Consider the following 24684-nt stretch of genomic DNA (forward strand, 5'->3'; position numbering starts at 1 on the left):
TGACAATGGCTGCTTTAAACCAGTGGATTACCTAAACAAATTGATGGAAAGGAATCTTCAAAGCCGTCTCCCTGAGACAAACTGTTTCTGGGATTTGGATTGGTTTGAAGGTTTATTTGCAGAGGAAAAGGATAGAATTGCAAAGGAAGTGGAGAAGCATATTCTTGACGGACTTTTAAAGGAGACCACTGAACAGCTATACTCATAAATTGTACCGTTTCAACCTTTTTCTAAAACAGTACTAAATTCCAACAAAGACTGTTTGTATTGTAAACACAAAGCTGTGCAACTTCGTTTTGATAAAGTGGAAGTGAATCTGGATTATTGCAGTCTTATACTTTACCTGCAATCCATGGCAAAAGAAAACACACACACATACACACACAAGTTATCAGAAGATTAAATTTTAGTCTCTCTTCATAACAATCAAAGAGCATAGGCTCTTTTGGAATCACATTTCTCTGATGAACAGATATGCCCAGTGATATTCAGAAAATTTGCCTTTTTATTCTCAATGGATGATTTCACCAAATTGTCACAATTGCCACTTAAAGCATTTAGTAATGTAGACTGGATAGGAACAGTCCTTCATATAAGAAAAACATTCCTAAAACCTTGATTATCAAAACATGGTACAGGGCTCTATCCATACATGCATGAACTCATCAGCAGCAAAAATGGGTGCATGATAGGCACCTGGCAGAATCACCAGTACTTTATTGGAAGTGCTCTTATTTATAAGTCGATCTTCCTGCCAATATCTGCGCAAGTAGCTCAATAAACACGTGCCTTTGGGGGAAATGATTCAACTTCATCATCTAATGTGTTCATGTGAACAGGTCTGTATGCCAGTCGAACCTTCTCCTTTTCCCAGTACCTGCATTCCAATTTGAACAATCAATCTTTAATCACAGAATATCCATTCCAGCTAATGCAAAACCACTAGTTATTCTAGCTAGCAAATTTATATATCATACATTAAGCAAAAATCCCAAAACCACAAGTCAACCCCATACTCCTATAACTTTTTAGAATGGCAAACTCATCTAAGCACTTGGGTCTTTTGCTATGTTGCATAAGGCACAGGTACTGGTACGTGGTGCATCACAGATGGTACGTGGTGCATCACAGATACAGCTGGTATGCACGGTTGTTTTACACACACACACACACACACACACACACACACACACACATATATATATATATATATATATATATATATATATATATCAAGGTTGTAAGTATTGTATCGTTACCCGTATCGGTCGGGCTCAAAATAAGATACATATAGTATTGTAAAAAATCATTAAATTTTTAATAAAAAAAATCATGAAAACCCAGAAAAAACTAGCAAAAATTCTAAAAAACTCATAACACATGAAATAATGATGAATTGCACAAAATACAACCATAAAATCACATATGAAGCATTTATGTCTCTATTAACTATCTTACAAAAACAATGCAAAATATTAAATATCTTGCAATTAATAACATGCCACAAGACTCATACTTTTATATTAAGTAAACAAAAAAATTGTGGCAATAGTTGCACTCGATTTTCAATCGTTTTTCACTCATTACTTGAGTACCCCATTGTCATGCTGGATCATCTGAAGGTGTCATCTTTGTTGCAGGAGTGGAGCCAAATTTCTACCTTGATATAAATCTTTAATTTCCGCGGATCCAACTTTACAGTAAGTTGGCGGGGCTTGTAGGAGGGCTCTTTGAGAATTTTTTCGAGGGTATCTTTGTAATTTTATTCATAATAAAGATTTTTTACCTTAACCCACTTCCTTTAGTGAAAAAAATGGTGAATGCATTTTTACTTTCGCAAACCGCAAAAGGCATCTCCCTTGCACACGGATTGGCCCTCAAATCGCTCTCACGAGTCCTAGGGTGTGTGGATACCTCTCTAATGGCTTCTACACAAATGAGGGAGTCGACCCTCACGAGGTCTTTAAAACCCAAAACTGAAAAATTATTATTCAACCTCTTTTTAAGTGTGCTGACCCTGTATCGTACGATACACCTTGTTTCGTACGATACATAAGATATAGATACGATACACTCATATCGTGATACAAGTGCATATCGTATTGCTATTCTTCATACTAACGATATGTATCATACGATACGGCATGATACATACAACATTGATATATATGTAACAGATGTCTATATGTAGCAGCATCGAAGCATGCAGTACAAACAGCCAGAACCCAGAAGTACCAGTATCGACACAGATATGTTGGCATTATGAAGTACCCATGTTACATAACTGCTTTATTGTATTTATTATAATATGTGGGCTAAGTCCCACATCAGCATTCCTTGGTCCTAATTGCATGTGCACATGTTGAGGCATCCAGATTCAAAAACTATGTTACTAAGGTGAGCACCAATACAATGCAGCATCTTTTAAGTGCTCCTTTTGTCTCTATTAGATAGACTCTTTTTTGTATTTGTAATATGTGGGCTAAGTCCCATAACTGAATTTCTTAGTCGTAATTGCATCTGTATATGGTGAGGCCTCCGAAGTCAAAATCTATGTTACTATGGTAAAAACTGATATAATGCAACACCTTTTAAGTGCTTGTTTTGTCTCATCTTCTAAAGGTTATGCCCACTTTGCATGGTGTATTAGTGATTTTTCTTTATAGTTTTCTGTCAGCCTCTGCATATTTGCTGTCTTTACCCTGATTTCATCAACCACATTATCTGACAAGGCATCATAGCTGAGGGTTTTGAATCTTGGTTCTCTTTTCTTGTTTTGTGGCCTTCACTTGGATGAGATCTCTCTCTCTCTCTCTCTCTCTCTCTCTCTCTCTTCATTCTAACTCAAAAACAAAACTCGTATTTATTGAAACAAAACAATTAATATATACTCAAACTACCAACAGATCGTGCATAACCCTGATTTTTTAATGTTAAACATTGAAAATAAGCTTTATTTTGACTTTCATAACTGTTATGATTCTAAAAATGGATTTGATATTTTACTAAAACATGTTCAACCTAATCTCATATTAACTTTTCTAATTCAAAGGTATATCGGAGTTTTAATGCACTGCACAAGTTGACCAAGCTGTCACACTGGTATAGCCCCTGTAAAATATTTATTAATGACACATCTAAGCCACTTGTAATATATGGAGAACTGGCCAATCTACAATTAACAATATAAATATAAAATCTCTAGAGAACAATCTATGTGCATATTTAAGGCAATGATACTAAAGACCTTGAAATCAATGGGACCACATTACATCTGATCATGAAGCACAAATCCCTATAATATAAGTATATAACAATTACTAATCCCAACAAAAAAGAACCAAAAAAAACTCTGCTACTGTGAGGCAGGTGTAGACAAATATTTTATGCTACATATGCTTCTCCAAGTATAGGAGCTGGTCAAACTGTGTTATTTGTAAAATGAAACACTAGTGCAAAGAACAATGTCACAAAGTGACTACAAGAGATGCACAAGTATACAAACAAGAAGCCACTAATGGGCAAAATCCAATAAGCCACAAAGGGGCAAGTGACAAACACCCACAATATGAGAGAGAGAGCTTAAAAATATAAAGAATCTATTATTGAAAATGCTTCAACAAGCATTACAAAATAGTGGGGCAAGACCCCTTATTTATACAACTAATGAAACCAAAGGGGCTCCCATAGAGTCGTTGGGAGCCCCTCCAACGGTCATATTTGTGACCGTTGGAGAGGATCCCAATGGCTCTTATGAAGGCCCATTCAAATGCTTAATAAAAAATAAAAGAGAAAAAAACAAAAAACAAAAATAATAAAAACAAGAAAAGGTCCCTAATGGACATGCGTATTTATAAGTGAAAAGACTAATTTTCCCCTAGCGGGCATTACAATATATATATATATATATATATATATATATATAGCATTCATATATTTTAACACCCCCCTCAAACTGACGGTGAGATCACCGAGAGTTTGCTTAGGAGAGTAGAAACGGGGTGATGGCAAAGCTTTGGTGAAGAAGTCTGCTAGCTGATACTCTAAAGTAACATATGGTAGTTGAATGGTGCCCTATAAAAATTCATCTCAAACATAATGACAGTCCATCTCGATGTGCTTTGATCGTTCATGGAAGGTGTGATTGCTACCAATGTAGATGTCACTCGACTCGGAACTCGACTCGTTCTTTATTGACTCGTGACTCGGCGGGTCAACTCGGTGACTCGGACCGGGTTTTGTTAACTTTTGATTTTAAAAGAAAAACAATATATAATTTGTCTGAAACCATGTTTTTCAGTAAACATATAGTCTAAAGAGTAGAAAAAGTACAAACTTCTTCATAACAAGGTCACATGGAAAGATCAAGTTATATGAAGAAACTTCTTCATAACAAGCATGTCTTTGGTATTCAATGAAGGCCCCATGTAACTGAGTCTATAAACATACTTAAACTCAAGTTTCTAAATAGAATGGTTTAGGAATTTCAGCTAAACTTCTCCAGAAGACACCCTAGCTTTTGTTAGCTTTCCTTTCTAGTGATCTCACCTCGTTGAGAACAACAACACATCATCTTACATAAAAAGCCAGATTGAATTAGTTGTAACAAGGTAAAACAACAATAAGAGAATGAATCACCAGAAGAAATTCCAATTATGACCAAGGGAAATGATGTCACATGGTGTAATAACCGGAAAAAAATAATTAAGTTTGGATCCGAGTCGGATCCGGACCCGACCCAGACCCAAATGGAGGCACCGCCTCCCGTGTTTTGAAGACAGCGAGGCAGGGGTTTCAGAGGGAACCCCCGCCCCCTTCTTCCTCTCTCGTTCTCTATCCTCGATACCCCCCGACTCTCCCTCGTCTTCGGTGATTTGCCAAAGTCCTGTCAGGCCGCCGCCGGCGACAACACCACCGGAGCCCACCCTCGCCGGCGACAGCCTCCCCCTATGTGACCTCGCCGACGATGCCTTTCTACTCGACGACCCCCAGACTCGTCGCCGGCCACCTCTTTCCTTCTCTCTGCTGCGAAGGCGTCGGCGACCCACCGCCACCGCCTTCCGCTCCGGCGACTCTCCAGGTACGCACCCACCTCCTCTCCCCTTTTCTTTTCCTTCTGCCTCCTCTTCTTCTTCTCTGTGAGAGATCGACCGACAGGGGGGCAGAGCCCCCGGACGTCACCTCTCATCGGCAGGGGGGTTACCTCCCCTGCCTTTCTCAAGATTGGCCGACAGGGGGGCTGAGCCCCCTGTCGTCGGCAGGGGGACTCCTCCCTGTCTCTTTTTTCGGGTCGACTGACAGGGGGCAGAGCCCCCTATCGTCGCCAGGGGGCTCCGCCCCCTGTCACTTGTCGTGTCGGTAGGGGGCTCCGCTCCCCCTGTCCCTCTTGTTTCGCCGGCAGGGAGCGGAGTTCCCTGTGTCGGCCCACCTTTTCGGCAGGGGCTTCTGCCCCCCTGCCTTTTTGTGGATTTTTTGGCAGTGGCGGAGCCCCTGCCTCTTCGTGGTTCTTCCGACATAGGAGGGGCTTGGCCCCCTCCTCTCTGTTCTCCTGTCAAGGCAGGGGAGGGGCCGAGCCCTCCTCCCTGCCTCCTGTTACGGCAGAGGAGGGGCTCGCCTCCCCACCTCTCTGTTTCATCTGTCAAGGCAGGGGAGGGGCCGAGCCCTCCTCCTTGCCTCCTATTACGGCAGAGGAGGGGATCGCCCCCCCTCCTCCCTGTTCCCTCTGTTCGGCAGGGGAGGGGCACGACCCCTCCCTGCTTTTGTTACGACAGGGGAGGGGTCGAGCCCCTCCTCCTTGCTCCCTATCATGGCAGGGGAGGGGCTGAGCCCCCTCCCTGCTTCGTGTTATGACAGGGGAGGGGCTGAGCCCCCTCCCTGCTCTTTGTGTTGGCAGGGAAGGGGCTGAGCCCCCTCCCTGCTCGTTGTTTTGACAGGGGAGGGGGTCGAGCCCCTCCCTGCTCCTTGTTGCGGTAGGGGAGGGGGTCGAGCCCTCCCTATGCCTCTTTTCTCGTTAGGCAGGGGCATCGCCCCTGCCTTCGCTGTTTTTCGGTAGGCCGGGGCAAGCCCCCTCGCCTCGCTTTTCCCTGGCATCAGGCGGGCCTCTGTTCGTTGTTGACAGGCACGGGCTTTGACCCTGCCTCTCTTCTACTTTGTCTGGCAGGGGCGCAACCTTGCCTGCCCTCGCTTTATGAGGGCAGGGGTGCAACCCCCTGCCTCCTCGGAGTCCGCCGACGGCAAGTCAGCAGGGGCTCGCATCCCCTGCCCCGGCTTCTTGCGCTTATAGCAGGTGCGCATGTGCACGATGCCCCTGCCTCTGCTTCCTTTACGTCAGGACGACGACAGTGCCCTTGACCTTCTATTTTTGGTAGTAGCTTGCTAAGATCGTTACTTTTGCAGCTCGTACGACGGATCCTGCTCGCGCTCCGCGACCTGAGCCGTCCATCGCTTGCACTCGCAGACACCAGCAAGCTTGCAACTCTCAAAGGTAGGGGAAGATTGCACAGGAGACTTGGAAAATTGAATTGAGTTCAATTAACTAAAAAGGACCATTAAATAAATATATATATATATATATATATATATATATATATATATATACACGAGTACGCATTTAACTCAAGGATGCGGTTTCGCAATCCTTGTCCTTTACTTTGTCGTCGCGCATCGCGCAAAGATTCTACGTTACACTCCTGCTTACAGTCCTTTATTTTGCCGTCGCGCATCGCGCAAAGGTTCTACGTTGCACTCCTGCTTACAGTCCTTTACTTTGCCGTCGCGCATCGCGCAAAGGTTCTACGTTGCAATCATGCTTACAGTCATTTACTTGCCGTTGCGTGTTATGCCGAGGGTTTGCGTTGCACTTCTGCTTACCGTCTTTACTTTGCCGTCGCGTTTTGCGCCAGGCTCTTGCTTTTGCATATGTGTTGTTACTGCCTTGCTATTGCAAATGACGCTCAGGTTCCCGCTCATTGTATACGCGTTTAAGGCATCCTCGTGGAGGATGCAAGGGGCATTTAGCACTCTCCCTCTTGCAACAAGAGTTCAATCGGGAGCGAGCGACACATCCTCGTCTAAGGAGAGGGATACCTCGCAAGGATCCTGGTTTTTCGTGTGCGCAGTCCTGCAGAGTCGACTTGAGATTTTCGGGAGCTGCGCAAAAGCATCAAAGACTGCTCCAAATCGAAGCATTTGGAAGGATGTAACTAGCTGGTTCTGCTCGCCTTTTTGGCATATCTCGAGTGATCCCGAATTGAGGATTCGAGCGAAATTCTTAGCGGGTGTTCTGTTGAGAGACTTGTATCCCGTCTATTGAGGTCGGTATCGAGTCATGCGAGACATGTAGATACCCCGATAGCGGATGTGATTCGAAATAATCACATGCATAATGTTGGCACAAGGTAATATTGTTTCAGAAGATAAAGTAAAGTTGATAAACTTTACATCTTTGTGAAACACTCCTGTTGAGGCTTCTATTGAGGAGCTATACCCCCTTTATCCTAGAGTACTTGTAGTCGTGTACGACACGTCTAGTACTGCGATGATCGGATGAGACGGTCGTGCGACCTCGAACAACGCTAAATGAAAAATGTTGTAATCACATAAATGGCCTCACATTCGCCTTCACAGGCAAGATGCTCGAGTGGTTTAAAGACCACAACATAGAATGGGTGGTTAGTTAAGCAACCCCTAACGTACCTATTCGCTTCTATGTGTCTGTCAAGGGAGAGGACAGAGCGATACAAACTCCAATGGACAGGTTGTTAACAACCACCCTACGGGCAACGATCTGACCTCCCCAGTCATTGGAGTTAGGAAAAAGGGGCTACATTAGTTAGTTCAACACTTCTGCAGAAGTTGAATGCATCCGTGGCACAACCTCCTTTGGGGAATCCTCTCTCGGCTAAAGTCGTCCCTTTGGAGCGAACTCAACTAGCTATTCGGGTTATTGAAAATACATAGAATAACAGACGCCCGAACTAGTCTCAGTTGGTTCTACGTTTTGCCTGCGCGTACCCGCAGGTTCGTAATTATCGAAACATAAGGTTTGTTCACACTGGTCGTTGGGTCGTGAGATTCGCATGCACTATTGATTCGCTTGCACTACGGATTCGCTTACACTACTGACTCGCTTACACTACTGAATCGCTTGCTTGCTCGGTAGTTCAGTATGCCACTCGTTGAGCTGTGCACGACTGTCAAGGCGTTACTCTAGTTGTTAAATTGCTTACATAGTTCTTTGCGAAGTAATAAGGATCTTCTCATGCGAATTAAATGCTTATAATAATAGCATTATGCTAGTTGCTACATATTAGCATGTGACTTGCTTTATCCCTTGGTCGAACTGTTTGGTGCTTATTGTAGCGTAACACTTGTTGGCTTGCATCTCTTATGATTGATGTGATTGCATACAGCTCGTAATCTACGAACTGGTGGCAACTAGGATTGATGTGGTCGTTTGTCTTATAAGCTGCTTACATATTGTGATACAACTGTTGCCGTATGATTGCTTATGAATGGCTTGTGATGCAATGGTTTATGCCTTACGATTAATTTAATTACTTGTTGATGGACTGAGCCATTTTATGGTAATTGTATGTTTTACGAGCATTGTTATGAGTGCTTGTCTTATTCAACTGTTTTGTTTGGCTGACGGGTAGAGTTAGTTACTCTTCGCCCATAGGATCAACTGGATTGCCATATCTGCGTGTTCTCATGTGTCGTTTACGCATGCTTTGAGGTCCTATTTGAGGATTGTAATGTTCCTCGTGGCAATAACACGATGCGTAGGATTATATGCTTCTATGTGAAGTGATACGATGCATATTGCTGATATGCATGCTTGTGCCCATATTGTGGCTACCGACCCCGAGGCGGTCAATGGTTCAGAGCAGTCAATTAATGATGCATGTATCACTGAGTGGGGTGTCTGTCGAGCACCTGATCTCCAAAGGATTATCTGCGAGGGCGTGTATGATCAAGACCAGGTACTCGGCTAGAGTGGTAGATTCTCTGTGAGGATGTACATCGTCCACGAACGGGTAGCCGCAAAGGCGGTGAACTCCTGTGAGGAAGTGTATGATCCAAGACCAGGTATACCATCTAGGGCAGAATTCCTTGTGAGGTTATACATTTCCCAGACCAAGTGATCCGGCGTTGATCTTGTTGTTTGTATTAGTGGCTATCGACCCTGAGAACGGTCATTTGTGTTGATGCGTGTATCGCAATGATTTTCATTGGATATGTCATTTGTTGGGGACCGACTTCCCAAAGGTTTCGCTGTGAGGTTATACATTTCCCAGATCGGGTAATCCGGTTAGAACGGTAAAATCTCTGTGAGGATGTACATTGTCCACAAACGGGTAGCCGCGAAGACGGTGAACTCCTGTGAGGAAGTGTATGGTCCAAGACCAAGTATACCCTCTAAGGCGGTAATTCCTTGTCAGGTCGTATATCTCCCGGACCGAGCGATCCGACGTGGATCTTGTGTTTTTGCTTACCATAAAAAGTTATGGTGAGCTGTGATGATCTTCTGAGATTGTTTGTGATAGCCAACTATGAATTCATAGTGTCGGCTTTCTGTTTTAGCATGATTACATGCAGGACTCAGATGTGAGAATCAAATCGTTAGCGATTTGAGTTAGTGATCATGTTTTGGACCTTCTACGGAAGGGTGAGCTTTTCTGAGAAAGTATGACGCCTTAGTGAGTCATAACCGGTGACAGTTAGCCGCGTAAGACTTTGAGAGATGAGAATAGATTAAGGTTGTCCAGGACAAAGCGTTTGTTAGAGGTAGTGGGCGACAAACGATGTCCTAATGGTGATTAGATGCAGAGATCTCGTTCTAGGAACGAGAACAAGCTAGTTGTGTGGTGGTTCACAGCCTACGATTAATTGAATTGTATGCTGCGTTTGTCAGTTGCACTGCTTACTTGCTGTGAACTGTTTACTGTTTGCACTACTTATGCATTTGCACTGCTTACGCATTTGCACTGCTTACGCATTTGCACTGCTTACGCGTTTGCACTGCTTACTCGCTCGCACTATTTATTCGCTTGTACTACTTACGCGTTTGCACTATTTACCGGCTTGCATTGCTTACCTGTTTAACTGCATATCTGCTTTAAAATGTGCAGCCTACTTAATTAAATGTACTTAATTCAGTTTCTTGTAGTCTCTCTTGTGCACCTACTAGTTTTTTGCGAAACTGACTCATTTTATGGGTACATGTGATGATTAGGTACACTACGGGCGATTGCAAGAAGGCTTCAAGACTTCTTCTTCCTGCTCTTAGCTCGCGTCCTGGACGCTTGGGTTTGTATCGGATTTCCCTAAGGATATCCGAATCTTGTGAGTTTTGGTTCTTTTAGCTAACGTGCCCAAAGTTGTCAGCTTGCCTTATGATTTATCAAAGAAAAATCTTCCGCTGATTTCATAAACAAACTCTGAAGGAAAGAGATATATCTAGTCTCTTGCCTGTTTTTCTGAAAAGGTTCGCAAGTTTGAAATTTGGGGCGTTACACATGGATACATGTACAAGCATACTGTACAAGATCAACACAACAGGTATGATATGGGTGTTTCTGTCAAAAAATAAGGATGACAGGGTACAGATTGTTATGCACAGGTGTGATACAGACTTTGTACAAAAATGTATTTTTATATACAATGAAGGATATGATATGTGTTCATAAAACAACACTCAAAGGCACCCAACACCAGAACATGAAGTACAAGCACCGATACGTGTATGCTTTACTTTTTTGTTAGATCTTTGAATCATTTTTTTTGCCAATATGTTTAATCAACACATAAAGATTGATAGATTATTGTATCTTTGAACTGGTTTGTCTTGTAATTTATTATTTATTATTAAATTGTTATTTTGAAATACCCAAAAAATCAAATTTCAAATATCCCAGAACTCAGCCGAGTCAAGGCCGAGTCAAGTTTACCCTGCTGGGTTGACTCGCTGGAGGGTCGAGCCGAGTCACCGAGTTGACTCGGCGAGTTTTAAAACCATCGTTATTTCCATTATCGCACGCTAGCATTTGGTGTGAAAATCGTGAAGATATGGGTTTAAAATCCCTATTTTTGCTGCATTGAGAAGAATATCAAAAAAAGTTGTTCCTTCAGCGTTTTGGGTTCTAGTTTGTCATTATCACTACAAATATATATATATATATATATATATATTTATGATGAGAATCAGTAATACTCAGGTTTAAATTGCTGTTTGAGACATTTATCAAAAGTATCTACTAAATTCAGTAATACTCAGGTTCCTTACTCATGTACTATGTATTATGAGACTGATTTTTCTGCTTCAACTTTGCTCCAGATTTAACAAGTGAATCTTAATTGTTCCTGTATATGATTCAGCAAGTTAATTGTCCATATGTATGTGCTTGACAACAGACATTACATTAATAATGGACCTAACTAATCCACACAGATTATGATGTATCATTCAATGTGAGAAGTGAAGATTTTTCACGTGAACTTTCTAGCTTGTCTTTGTAAATACTGAAAACTGCTTTACCAGGTTATGATTCTTGGGAAAAAGGAAACAAATTTTGTATAGTCTGTTGTTAGTCGTGAGAAGTAGGGTGTCTGTTTATAGATGCCTTTGGGAAAAGATGTTTCTTAGGTGTTTGAATTCTTGAAAATATTAAATTATATGAAATTGAGTGAAATAATGGCAAGCAATCTCAGGAAGGTAGAATTTCATTACAAGAAGCTGGAATAACTGAATTTGCATTGTAAGCAAGTTGCTGAGATTGCATTGTAGGTTAGTGTAACTGCTTGGTGATAAATTTTTATTATTCACCGCTTATTTTGGTGTTTCTCTAAGTAACTGAATTTGAATTACAGTATAAAAATAAGTTAGATTATCGACCAATGAAAAATCTCTTCTTAAATTCATGTTTACAAAGAATTTTAAAAAAACTGTATTAATTCTGCAAAACAGCATATGTATGTGTTATTTCTGCAAAACACATATGTATGTGTTATTTCTGCAAAACAACACACGTAAATGTTCTCTGATGATAAAACCATGATCTGCATGCTTGGCCTTTAACATTTTTTTTCAGTGCATATGAGAATCTTAATATAGTATTGACGACTTAGCGAGAGTAGAGTTGTGACATTTGCAATTATAGCTTATATTAAACATTATAATTGCATTAATGCTTAGTAACTGTTAAGTTAAGCTATCTGCAATACTTGCAAATATATATATATATATATATATATATATAAGTTCATAATCGAGCCTACAATTCGGGTGAACCATAGTGAGGACTTGTGAACACAAGTCATACCCTTATATGTAAATAGTCGTCATGTGTAATAATGGTTTAATACTGGCATAGGAGTTGCCAAGCCAGAGAATGAAGGGTTCTACATGGGCCCTTGAGTTGATAATGTTAATACACAAGTATATATAAATCTTATATTTTTGCCTCGGCATTTGTGCTCGCCCGGTTCGAAGGTACCGGAGCACACTGGGTGGGATTGAATAAATAACTAAATAATTGGCAACCTACCTACTTAAGGTAGAAACCTCTGGGCTTATGATAACACGGTGGTATGATTGATTCATGTGTGAGTACCTGCGATATTAAATTTTTTAGTTCAAATCAAGGGAAACCCTTAAAAATCAGGTAACAAAATTAATAAGTTAAGCAAACCACTTAGACTCAAGCTTACCTTAGAGAGAGTAGGTGGTACACAACTCCGGGGATACGTGTTATTTAGCTTTGAGCGACAATGGCTCGTTGTTCACAATCCTCGAAATTAGGGGACTAGGACTACCAAATTGTTCTAAGTAGTAGGTCCATATTCTTCTGCAAAAATTAAGGATGCATCCTATTTGTTTGGCCTTCGGAAGGTTCTTTAAGTTATTTAACCGCTCCCTTAGGATTTCAGTTTCAATTAGACATTCGGGTTAACAAAACACAAAACATAACAAGCCCCCGAATGTTCTCTTCTGTTACGGTTGCTTTGACCTATGAGTACCCACGGGATAATTAAAGAGAAACTTAAATTAAATATTTTATGTTCTTCAGTCATATGAAAATTTATAAAAATTTTTGCTTGAACCTATTATTATTTATTTATACTAGTTCATATATCAGATATGTGATATGCAATTACATGATCCTCTGATATTCATTTAATTATACCATATTATGTCTTAGCTTTACTTTTCATTGAATATTCAATTGCATTGCATATTCTTGTTACAATGTACATCTGCATAATCATAATATCCTACTGCTCAGACTGATTGTAGTCTGATCCAATTACTTTACCATTTTTAAGAGAAAAATAGAGAAACCAGAGCGGTTGCAGGATTATGTACGGGTTGTGCTGGATGAATCCTTGAAGTTCTCGGGACATTTAGAAATAGATTAGTTAATTTCATTCTGCTATTGTAATGTTCAGAACAATTAGTTTATTATTAAATTTCATTGGAAATGGTATGAATGGTGTTGCTTTGATTTCCTTGTGACATACACGAGATGTTTAACCTGGAATGAATTAAATATTTCCGTTGTTATAAAAAAATAACAATAATTTTCTCGAAATTTGGGTTAAATTTTGAGTCGTTACAAGTATACACAAGTACAACAAATCATGGATACTCACAAAGAGATCAAAATTCATGTACATGCAATAATCTAAGAACCTTAAAGCCACAAAAAATTCTAAAGAAACACATAAGATATGCATATGAACACCACTATTTCACATAAGATACTAATATGCCCAAAATATATTTTGACTTATCATGCTTACGCAAGAGCCAATAAAACAATAGCTCACTTAAAAAAGAGATTTTTAAGATAAAACTCTAATTTCAAATTAATTTGAGACCATAAACAATACCCAAAATGTCTAATTTTTTAACCCAAAATACCAAAAACAATTTTAAAATGGCGCATAATCATTAATGGCATGTAATACATGCATAGACATATGTCTGCAACACATAAATATGATGATAAGCTAATAGAGCAATCTCACGAGAGCATACAAAACATCCATGGCATGACTAGTGAACTTAAAATCATGATGACACAAGATATAAAACATGCAAGAATTTAAAAATTCTTAACGAGGACATCTCAATGAAAGCGCCAAATAGAATTCAAAGAACATGCTTTGACATGTGCATAAAGCCACCAATAATCATAATGGTGTCCAAGAAACCCAATATATATATATGTGTGTGTGTGTGTGCACGAGATCATAAAATTATACATTTTTTGTATTAAAAATAATAATATAGAGAACTTACCATGAGGAGCTTAAGAGTAGACTACTTATGAGTTAATGTCAAAAGAAACAAACACAAGAGCCATTAAAATAATATTTCATTAAAAGATATTTCACAAAACTCTAATTCCAATTGATTCAAAAAACACATTTTACGTACCCAAGAAATAACCATAATATTTTAAACAAAATTTGAAAAGAAAAGAAATGACATATATATTATAAATACCTTTTTTTTTAATTAAACAAGAGATACATACCAAAATACGAGAGCCTCAAGTCCAAGCCATATATCATTCCAAAATTTTCTTTCAAAGCATGAACTCGAACAAGATACCAAGATCAAGAATCCCTCACTCAGATACCATGTCACGAAATATGCGAAAAAACAAAAGCAAGAACCACAAAGGGCTTACGATAACACAAACACAACATGCACAAGTCCACTATGGGATAATACAAGGTGTCAACATAGGCAATACAAACAGCCACTAAAGGCAATACCATGCATTAAAGCACAAAAGCAAGAATAAAATAAATAACATTTTATTCATAATATACTCATAAAGTGAGTTAGAATGCTTTAAAAGAGCATTGGAGAACAAGAGGAGGGTTGACCCCTATTTATAATCAAGAGGTAGTCTCAAATAGAGCTGTTGGACTGTTCCAACAGCTATAAATATAGTTGTTTGACTGTTCTAACAGCTCTATTGACTAGTCAACTCTAATGTTGACTAATCCAAAAAGAACCCAACAGCTCTATTTGGTCTTTGACCAAATAGTCTCTGTAAAAACAGAAAAGGACAAAAAAACAAAATAAAGTAAAAGAACTAAAGTACCCCTAATGGGCACAACCTATTACAATGTTGTGAAATGATGAAAACACCCCTAGAGGGTATTACCTATTACATCATTATAAATCAAATATCTAAACATATATATATGTATATATGTACAATATGAAACATATATATATATACAACTTAACATGTGTGTGTGTGAGAGAGAGAGAGAGAGAGACTAACCCTAATGTATGTTTCAACCAGTTCACATCATCCCTTGCCTAAGAGAGAAAGGTAAGGTTAGTCAAGAAAATGAACCACAACACTTACAAAAACTAGCCAAAATATGAACATTGTCTCACCGTAAAATCTTCACGAGCATGAGCCCCTCTGCTCTCCTTTCTGGCCTCTGCAGAGTGCATTGTGATACAAGCATTTATCAAAAGGTTTTCCAGTTCTATCGTCTCAATCAAATCAGAATTCCTGAGATCATATGGTTGAAATGAGAAACCACACAGCAATATTTACAAGAACATTTCACAACTTTCAAACTTCAAACATACCATATCAGGCTCCTGTCAAGTATCTTAACATCATGGAAACTCTCCCATGTCTTGTCGATCAACTTACAGCCTAAGAAAGGTCATTTACCATTAAAAGACAATGGAACTAGAGGATTTGCAGAAATTAGAGAGATGATTTCATTAGACATCTAAGTTCAACAAAGTAATAGAGAAGAATGTGAAGCACAAAATTCTCAATGAACTACCTTCTTCTAAGGTTTCTTGTGTGCGAAAAACTGCAGCATTGTTTTGCATCACCCGTTGCATATTTACACGTATCTTGGAAGTAGGCAATGAACCATTTGAATTCCTGAGCTTATCCAACCATGCAATGGTCCTCTCCCCAGCATCCTTTAACAAAGGTTTCTGCTTATCTCCTAAATTATAGAAAATGATGTTTTAAATTTCACTCACAGCCTAACAAAAGTGTCAAGTTAAATCAGGATTTTCGAACAGAGAACTTGCCAGGCTTAGAAATTTCCGCGACCCTGTTGGCACAAGCACGACCAAAGACGACAATATCAAGAAGAGAATTTGCCCCAAGCCTATTGGCTCCATGAACTGATGCACAAGCTGCTTCACCTGCAGCCATAAGTCCAGGGACAACAGCATCTGGATTGTCCCCTTTAATATGAGCAACCTACAAGTACAATGGTAAAAAAAGAGCAAAACAGGGCTAGTGATTAATAGTTCAAAGCACATTAGGGACAGGATGCTATCAAGCCTAACAACCCATACCTCCCCATGGTAGTTGGTTGGTATACCCCCCATATTGTAATGAACAGTTGGTAGAACAGGGATTGGTTCCTTTGTAACATCAACTCCGGCAAAAATTGCAGCAGTTTCAGAAATACCAGGAAGTCGCTCCTTTAATACATCTGGAGGCAGATGATTTAGGTGGAGATATATGTGGTCGTTCAATGGTCCTGAGGAATAGTAAACAATACATCACATGGTAGATAAACATACAAAAAGGCAGGCCCAATTGTAAAGAAAAAATGGTTGATAAAAGTACACATTTCATCGATACACCATGAATACACGGGTTAGAGCATTGGCGTTGGACACCTTTGTGTTAAGTGTGTGTATATATATATATATATACACATTAATATGCGTATATATATTTCTTTATGTAATAAGTGAAACCCATTAGGGGTATTTTAACCATTATAAATTATGTAATCAGTGGTGTTCCTAGAGGGTAATTTAGGGTTTTCCTTTTTAATGTATTTTATTCTTTTCCTCAAGGGCATTATATTTAATGTATTTTATTCTTTTCCTCAAGGGCATTATAGTCCTTATAATGTCCTTGGAATAGAGCTGTTGGGAGCGCTCTCTCAACAGCTATATTTTCAGTTGTTGGGAGCGCTTTCCAGTGACTCATATTTGCTTCTTTTTGTGTATAAATAGAAGGTGTAACCCCTCTATGTTAAGCTTGTTCACAAGCATTCTCTTAACAATATTCCTATATTTTTTCCTTGTGTTTTAGCCCCCTAAGTGGCTTATGTGGTTGTGCTCTTGTATTGGCCCATAAGTGGTGTTGATTGTGTATGTTCTTGTGTTCTTCTATGCCCATAAGCTATGTGACATGGGTGTGGGTGCGGGTGCGGGTGTGGCATTTTAAAAAAACTTGGATGCAAGGGTGCGGGAGGGTATATATATAAAATTATATTATATATATATATATATATATAATTTTTAAGTTTTAACAATTAACAATAGTAATACTAATGAAATAAAAAAAAATTATCATAATATCATCAAATCAATTCATCATCATGCATGAAAACTCAGTTCGGCTCATTAATTGGGTTCGGTGAGCTGAGCCAGCCAGCATGTTTTGCACCATGGCTGCTTAAGGCAGCAAAATATTTTTTGACAGACCCCCATACGGGCCATACCATTAGGATTCGAACTTGCAACGTCCCAACAGATATATTATGTATAATGTTTATATTACATAGGTTTTACATGTAAAAACTCTTAAAAGATAGATTTTTGAGAAAATGAGTCAGCTCGTGATTAACTCTTAACAAGCCGAACTGAGTTTTCCCTAAAATGGGTATAATATTTTTTTCAAAAATGGGCAACAACAGTTTTTAGCCGAGTTTGAGAGAGTGAGGTACACAACAAAGGGAAAGAGATTGAGTTGAAAGAGAGAGAGGCACATAGTAACAGATGAAAAAGGGGAACATACAGAGAGAGGTAGCCGAGAGATTAGGAGACGAGTGGAGATAGAGAGAGATATTGAATGAGAGAATGAGAGAGAGAATGTGTACCTTGGAGATGGAGAGGAGGCATCGCCGAACGGTGGCAACTCGTAGGCGTCGCCGGTGTCGGGGTCGGGAGACAGGTCGCAGACTCACAGCGTCGAGGTCGAGAGACAAAGGAGAGGGCAAAAATGTTTTGCCCTAATCCTCCTCAGCCCATTTCATTGGGCTCTTTTTTTTTAAGTCCAAAATTTGGACATATATGACCTTGGGTGCATTGACCGCACCCAGGGTCGGGTTGACCGCACCGGGTGCCGCACCCGCGTTAATGCGAGTGCGACACCTGGTTGGCCGAATGCCTGTGACATAGCCCATAAGAGACACCCACTTGTACTCTTTTTGTATTTTCATTGCATGGTATCAGAGCATTGGCGTTCTTGGGTTATATCTCATACGCGAAGATCAAGAGGAAGATCGTGAAGAGCGGTGAAGCTTTGGTTTGTGGGTTCGCTGCATCGGGAAGCGTGCCATCAAAACTTCTTGATCATACATAAATTACGTGTATTTTTATACAACTTATACATGAATTTCATTGATTTTAATGTGAAAATACCCATGTTTGATGAATTTTGGTATTTTTGTGTGCAAGAAGCTTTTGGTGCAAATTTCGTCCAAATCAAGTGCAATTCAGGCATTTTAGAGTTATTTCAAAGCAGTTGGAGCGAAAATCCAGAGTCAAGATCAAAATCCTACATGCTCTAATCTCAAATCCAGTTGTGCAAAGGTTAAAAAGTCCAAAATAACCCTCCATAGGGGGAGCCACCTTGAAATTGTTATGAAATAATGGTACTTATAGTGTAGTTTTAGAAAAAAGTATTACTTTCGAGTGTTTTTGAAAATAGGAATGTTAGAAATGTTTTTAGGAATTTAGAAATTAATAAAGTTAGCATAATAAATAGGTTAGAAAACCTAAAGAGAAGCTGATTTTTTCCTTAGAAGTTGCCCCCCCCTCTCTTTCCTCCTCCTTTCCCAACGTGGGGAACTCTCTCTCCTTCTTTCTTCTTCTCTCTTCTTTTCTTCTTTCTTCTTCCCTTCTTCCTCTCCACGTGAGTTTCATGAGCAGCAACCAAGAGCTTGATGTGACATCACTCATGTTCTATGTCACAGGGATTCGGCTAGAAAGATGCCGCACCCGCGTCGACGCGACTCAACCCGGGAGCGGGTGCAGTCAACCCGATCCTGGGTGCGTTGACCGCACCCAAGATCATTTAGGTCCATTTTTTTTTGGATTTTTTTTTTAAAAAAAAAATTGCCCTATGAAATGGGCTGCGGAATTTAAAAAAAAAAAATCTACTGACAGCTGCTGCTGCTCCTACCTTTTCAAAATCCTTCTTTTTCGTAAAGGATTTTCTCTCTCCATAATAAATGATAATGATGGTGGTAGCCTTGCTCTCTCTCCATAATAAATGATAATGATGGTGGTAGCCTTGCTAATCCTTCTTTTCGTAAATGATTTTCTCTCTCCATAATAAATGATAATATGATGGTGGTAGCCTTGCTGGCTATTAGCATTCACTGTTCTCCTGACGAGATGGGTGCGCTATCGTGCAACTGTATATAAAATGGAATTTGAAAAAACCTGCGTCGGGGGAACCCCCTGACGAGATGGGTGTGCTATCTTCAACGTCGACGCGGATGCGGGTGCTAGTTGGTTATGTTTTTATGGGGACAGAGTGTATAACGTAATCAAAGGTCCAAAATCTGGCGTACAAAATGCACCAGTAAGAGCCCTCAAAAGGGTCCCAACTAATCGTGGCCATTTACTAAAGGCCCTGAACATGCCCAAAGCAAGATGATAGAAGTCAGAACCAGTGAACTGATGGGCCGGTAGTTGGGATACTCCATTTGCTTGTGTCACTGTTTTAGAGTCTAATCCCTCCAAACAAACGCTTACATATTTTTATATTTCCTACGTCTTCAACGATATATATATATATATATATATATATATATATATATATATATATATATATATATATATATATATATATATTTTACATTTTTGCCCCTGCCGCACCCCCACACCCGAGTTTTTTGGAAGTGCTGAATCCCCGCACCCGCGCCCGCACTCGCACCCATGTGACATAGTTCATGTTATGGGCAACCTCTGGGACGCAGTACCATCATATGGGAGATCCGCTCTTTTCTCAACCTAATCCAAAATCGGGAACCGCCCCTGGTAAGTTCCTTCTTCTATCCCTTCTTTAGATTTTTAGGGTTTCTTGAATATAGATCATGTTTCGTTTTATTCTTCTTGCATATTTAGATCTTCTCTCTATGATTTTTGTGTATTAAGATTGTTTAGGATCGCTTAAACTCATTCTTTTAAATTTTAGAATTTTTATTTTGGCCAAAAAACTCTTTTCTTCACCGGCCGAATTTTTTGTGTCAGACCTAAATTTTTTGGTCTGATAAACAGATTGTTCTGGCCGATCCAAAACCATTTTAAGGCTGAAATTTTAGTATGTGTTAGTTGCACATGCCTAGAGTATTCTCTCTAAATTTTAGCTCAATCCAACTAGGGGTTGGGATTTTACGGCCATTTTACTGAAGCCAGTTTTCTGGACCTGCAGAAATCCGACCGCCAGTTTTAGTTGCAGCGATTTTTGGAAATGAATTTTATTTTTATTTTTATTTTTTTTGTAAGTGTTGAGTTTTTCTTGCCTGGGTGTGATTAGACATGTTTAGAAAGTGTCTAAATATTTTTGCCTGATTTTTAGAGTTGCCTAATTTCAATTTTGGAAAGCTTCAAAAGATAGAGTTATTCTCCTTTTTGACCTTCCTTTCTTGGACTTTCCATTTTTCTAAATTGGAAAGTCCAACTTGGGAATCCTTTTCTTCCCCATTTCCTAAATTCGAAGTTTTTTAAGAGGAAGGTTCCCTTGTGTGTGTTAGGCAACTAGAGGAATCCCTTCTAGGAAGGGAAGGTCGTCCCCTACTTGGACCCAACCTAACCTAGCCTAGCTAGGTCGGCTAGGTCCGATGGGTCGGTCTAACGAAGGTGATCTAGCCGGGTGGGCTAGGTCCTTTGTTGGTTTATGTTCTTTATCTTTAGTAAGTCAAGTATTTTAGGGTAAGTTAGGTCACCTAGGTTAGGTTTAGGACACGTCCAGACCTAGTCCAAGGTCTGACCAAGCTAAGTTAAATCGGGTAGAGTAGATTTGCTAGTTTTGTCAAGTTTTCGGTGACTAAGTGTCTTGGGATGTATTTGGTGAGTTTTCGGTGTCTTAGTTGAGTTACTTTGTATGTGTTAGGTGCTGGTTTTCGTCAGAAAATCAGAACCTAAAATTAGGTTTTGAGTGCTTAAGTTAAGTCTAGTTGAGTTTTTGTCGGGTCACTAACATAGTATAGAAATAGTTGTCTTTTGTGTTTCCGTTTTTTGTGATTGCAGGTGGTGGCCTCGATGAGCACTAAGGTGGACAAGGTGATTGAAGTGGTTGCACTCAAGTTTCTTGCACACAGGTTGAAGGAAGCTAGCTCGCGGTTATATTTGGAGTTTTTATAGTTAGGGTATTAGGCCATTTCTATCATTTTCGGGTTGTAATCCATTTAAATTTTGTTTTCGCTCATGCTTTTGTAATAGGCTTTGTACGCGTTTGCTTTCATATTTTTTTCTATTTTTGAGGCAATAAAGAGTGTGATTTGTTTGGAATACTTGTTTTTATCCCGTTCTCTGTGGTTCGACCCAGACTTCACCACTTTTGTGTGAGTCAGTTATTTAGATTTGGTGTGCGGTTTACACTTGATTTTTATTGAAAATATCTTTTAAAAAGTAAACACCACTTCTTCAACACATTTTTTGCCTTCATCTTCTCTTCTTTTCTCTCTATCTTTTATCTTCCTCTACTCTTTATTTTCTTAATATGATAGCCGAAAAAGTAGTTACGGTTGTTCCCATCAAATTTGATAGAAAAACTATAATACGTGGGTTCTATGAAAAGAATCTTGGTTGGCAAAGACTTGTGGAACTATGTTGATGGCTCCATATCAGAACCTCAACCTATTCCCACAAAATCTATTTGTGGGGAAGATGGTGAAATAAAAAAGGAAACTCTTAAAGACAAAGAGAAAAAAAAACTCTCTTAGACTACAAAAAAACTATTAAAGTATGGGATGTTGGTCATGCCAAGGTTCTATCCCTATTTATGGGGAGTACGTGTAAAGAACCTCGTGAAAATATATTGGAATTTGAGAGAGACGATGAAGCGTCGGTTTATATCAAACAAACTTACACCCAATATGATGGTGTTCGTAAATGGGACTTGCAAGATAAGATTCACAATTGCAAGCAAGGTGAAAAAAGTGTTAGAGAGTACTATGGTACTCTTAAAAGACTTTAAGACCAAATGGCCAAAATGGAGCCAAATTGGGATACCATTGATGATACTCGCTGTAGAAAAAATTAAATCCTTGGTGAGCAATTTTTTCAATTTATGAGAGGGCTTAAGCCCGAGTTTGAACATGTTCAAGTATCTATCATCCACCGGAACAAAAATCAAAAGGAGCTCCCATCTTTACATGAGATTTTAGCCTAAGTTTGCATGGAACAAACAAGGCTAAAATCCATGACCGAATCTAAGGAGCCCAAGGATAATGTATTGGTGGTTTCTAGACCCGGTGCCAATACTCATCCTTATAGGCCTTCTCATTTCAACAAAAATAATTGGAAACTGAGGAACAATGATGGGAGATATGATTGAAAAAATGATAATAGAAAAGAGAATCTTTTGTCATAACTGTAGAGAACTGATGCACATCAAACCTTTGCCCGAAATTCAAAAAGGATAAGAAAAGAATAGTTACCTTAGAAGCTCCTCAAGAAGACAAAGATACCAACAATTCCAATTACAAAAACATGTCTTTGTCTCAACTTGCAGAAGCTCTACAATCCCAAAGACACTTTTTATTTAAATGTACAAAAATTGGATATGTTTTTGTGGCATCGAAGACTAGGTCACACTAGCATCTCTAAATTATCCAATATCTCATTAGGTCACGCTAGCATCTCTAAATTATCCAATATCTCATTTGAGAAAATTTTGTAATGAAAAAATCCAATGTACGAATTATATTCTTGAGAAAATGAAAGCAATTTTGTATCAAAAGAGAACTTTTTTTTGCTTCCAAACCACTTGAATTAATATATTCGGATGTTTGGGATCCTACTCCTATTGCCTCTAAAGGAGGAATTACTTATTATATAATTTTTTTGGATGATTATTCTCAATTCACATAGATTTATTTTCTTAGGCACAAATATGAAGTTTTTGAAACTTTCAAAACTTTTCATAACCTTGTTAGAAATTTGTTTAAAAACAATATTTCTATATTTCATTCTAATTCAAGGGGAGAATACATGTCAAATGACCTTAAAGATTATTTGAAAAATCTTGGCAACTTTCATCAACGATCTTGTGCAAACACAACACAACACAACAAAGTGGTTTGGCCGAAAGGAAAATTCGACATATAATAGAAACCACTAGAATATTGCTTATTTTCAAACATGTTCCAAAACAGTTTTGGGTTGAAACTGCACTTACTTCGATATACCTTATATGTAACGCCCTAAAATCTTAACCCAAATTTTGAGGATTTTTTTTTTCAATACAGCGGAAACCAGTCATACCGTAGGGCTAAGCATTCCAGAATATTACAGATAGAGCAAGACCAAAACATTCTTTTCATTTCAATATCAATGAAAATTAAGATCAGAGTTCTCACACTATCCTTGGAACAGTAAATCCAAAAATCCTGATCGAAGCCTCATCGTAACCCCATCAATGTTTGGACACCGGACACACCAAAACAAGAAAAGAAACAGTAACCCCTACCTTTTTCCGGCGAGGTGGTTGCTGCTACAACGAGAGGAGGTGAAGATCGAGAGGGAGAGAAGGGCTCGGCAGGGCCGGCGGCGTCGATCCAGTCACACGTAGCGAGGGTGCCGGCGAGAGAGGCTGAGGAGGGCCAACCGCGATGGTCGACCACGGCATCGAGGCTCCAGCGAACTCCAAGGCAGCGTCGATGGCTTGCGCAGAGGAAGACGAGAGAGAGATGAGAGAGCGTGAGAGAAAGAGGGCGAGACCCTCTCCCTTCCCCTTTATCGAACGAAGGCCCTTCCTCCGCGAAAGGTGGAGTCGGTTACGCTTGCTGTAACCTCCCCCTCCCCTTTCGAACTTGCAAGAATCGTGCCCTAGGCACGATTCTTGTTTTCGGGTGTTTTATAAAACAAAGCCCGGTTCCGAGTCCGAACCGTGACCCGCAATGCCGGATCCACTCTAACGTGGATCCGGGTCGGCTTTATAGTGTTGGATCCAATCTAACGTGGATCCGGATTCGGTTTTAAATGTGGATCCGATCATGTTATAAAGGTGGATCCAAATGGGTCCAACTGTGAATCAAACCCAAAATAATTTTATTTATTTCTTTATTAAATATTGTTATTATATATAGTTTTAACACTCATATATAGGTATATTCTCTTTTTTTGGATCCAAGTAACGGATCCCGGGTCCAATATGAATAAAACTAACCATCGAATTTTTACGGGTATTACATCCTTCCCCTTTAAAAAGAATTTCGTCCCCGAAATTTCTAAGAGACTCTTTATCCTGAGTAACTTTCACTTATTCTTATTTCTCGAAATGGCCTTATCCTTTCACAGAAGACCCAACATAACCTCAAATCAAAGTCTAAAATCTCCTACGAAGTGGCCCTTCTATCCACAAAACACACAAACATGTCATTATATCAAGATTTAAAATCAATAATGATCAGATTCTG

At 39.4% G+C, this 24684-nt stretch overlaps 1 protein-coding gene across 2 annotated transcripts in view; it reads right to left on the reverse strand.

Moving 5' to 3' along the window:
* Positions 1-487: 487 nt before the first annotated feature.
* Positions 488-24684, reverse strand: part of LOC149847621 (succinate dehydrogenase [ubiquinone] flavoprotein subunit, mitochondrial) — a 78619-nt gene continuing 54422 nt past the window's right edge. The window contains exons 10-16 of one of the 2 annotated variants that reach the window (XM_090003196.1): positions 16367-16554; positions 16094-16268; positions 15835-16005; positions 15629-15698; positions 15428-15548; positions 15309-15346; positions 488-877 (exon numbers count right to left, since the gene is read on the reverse strand). In XM_090003196.1, coding sequence (XP_089859322.1) covers positions 775-877; positions 15309-15346; positions 15428-15548; positions 15629-15698; positions 15835-16005; positions 16094-16268; positions 16367-16554 — 866 coding nt within the window. In that variant the 3' untranslated portion in view covers positions 488-774. The remainder of the gene's footprint in view (positions 878-15308; positions 15347-15427; positions 15549-15628; positions 15699-15834; positions 16006-16093; positions 16269-16366; positions 16555-24684) is intronic. The other variant, XM_090003944.1, reaches the window with a different exon arrangement.

Source organism: Nuphar pumila, chromosome 1 (assembly GCF_984573655.1).
Source record: "Nuphar pumila chromosome 1, dmNupPumi1.hap1.1, whole genome shotgun sequence".
Lineage (NCBI taxonomy): Eukaryota > Viridiplantae > Streptophyta > Magnoliopsida > Nymphaeales > Nymphaeaceae > Nuphar > Nuphar pumila.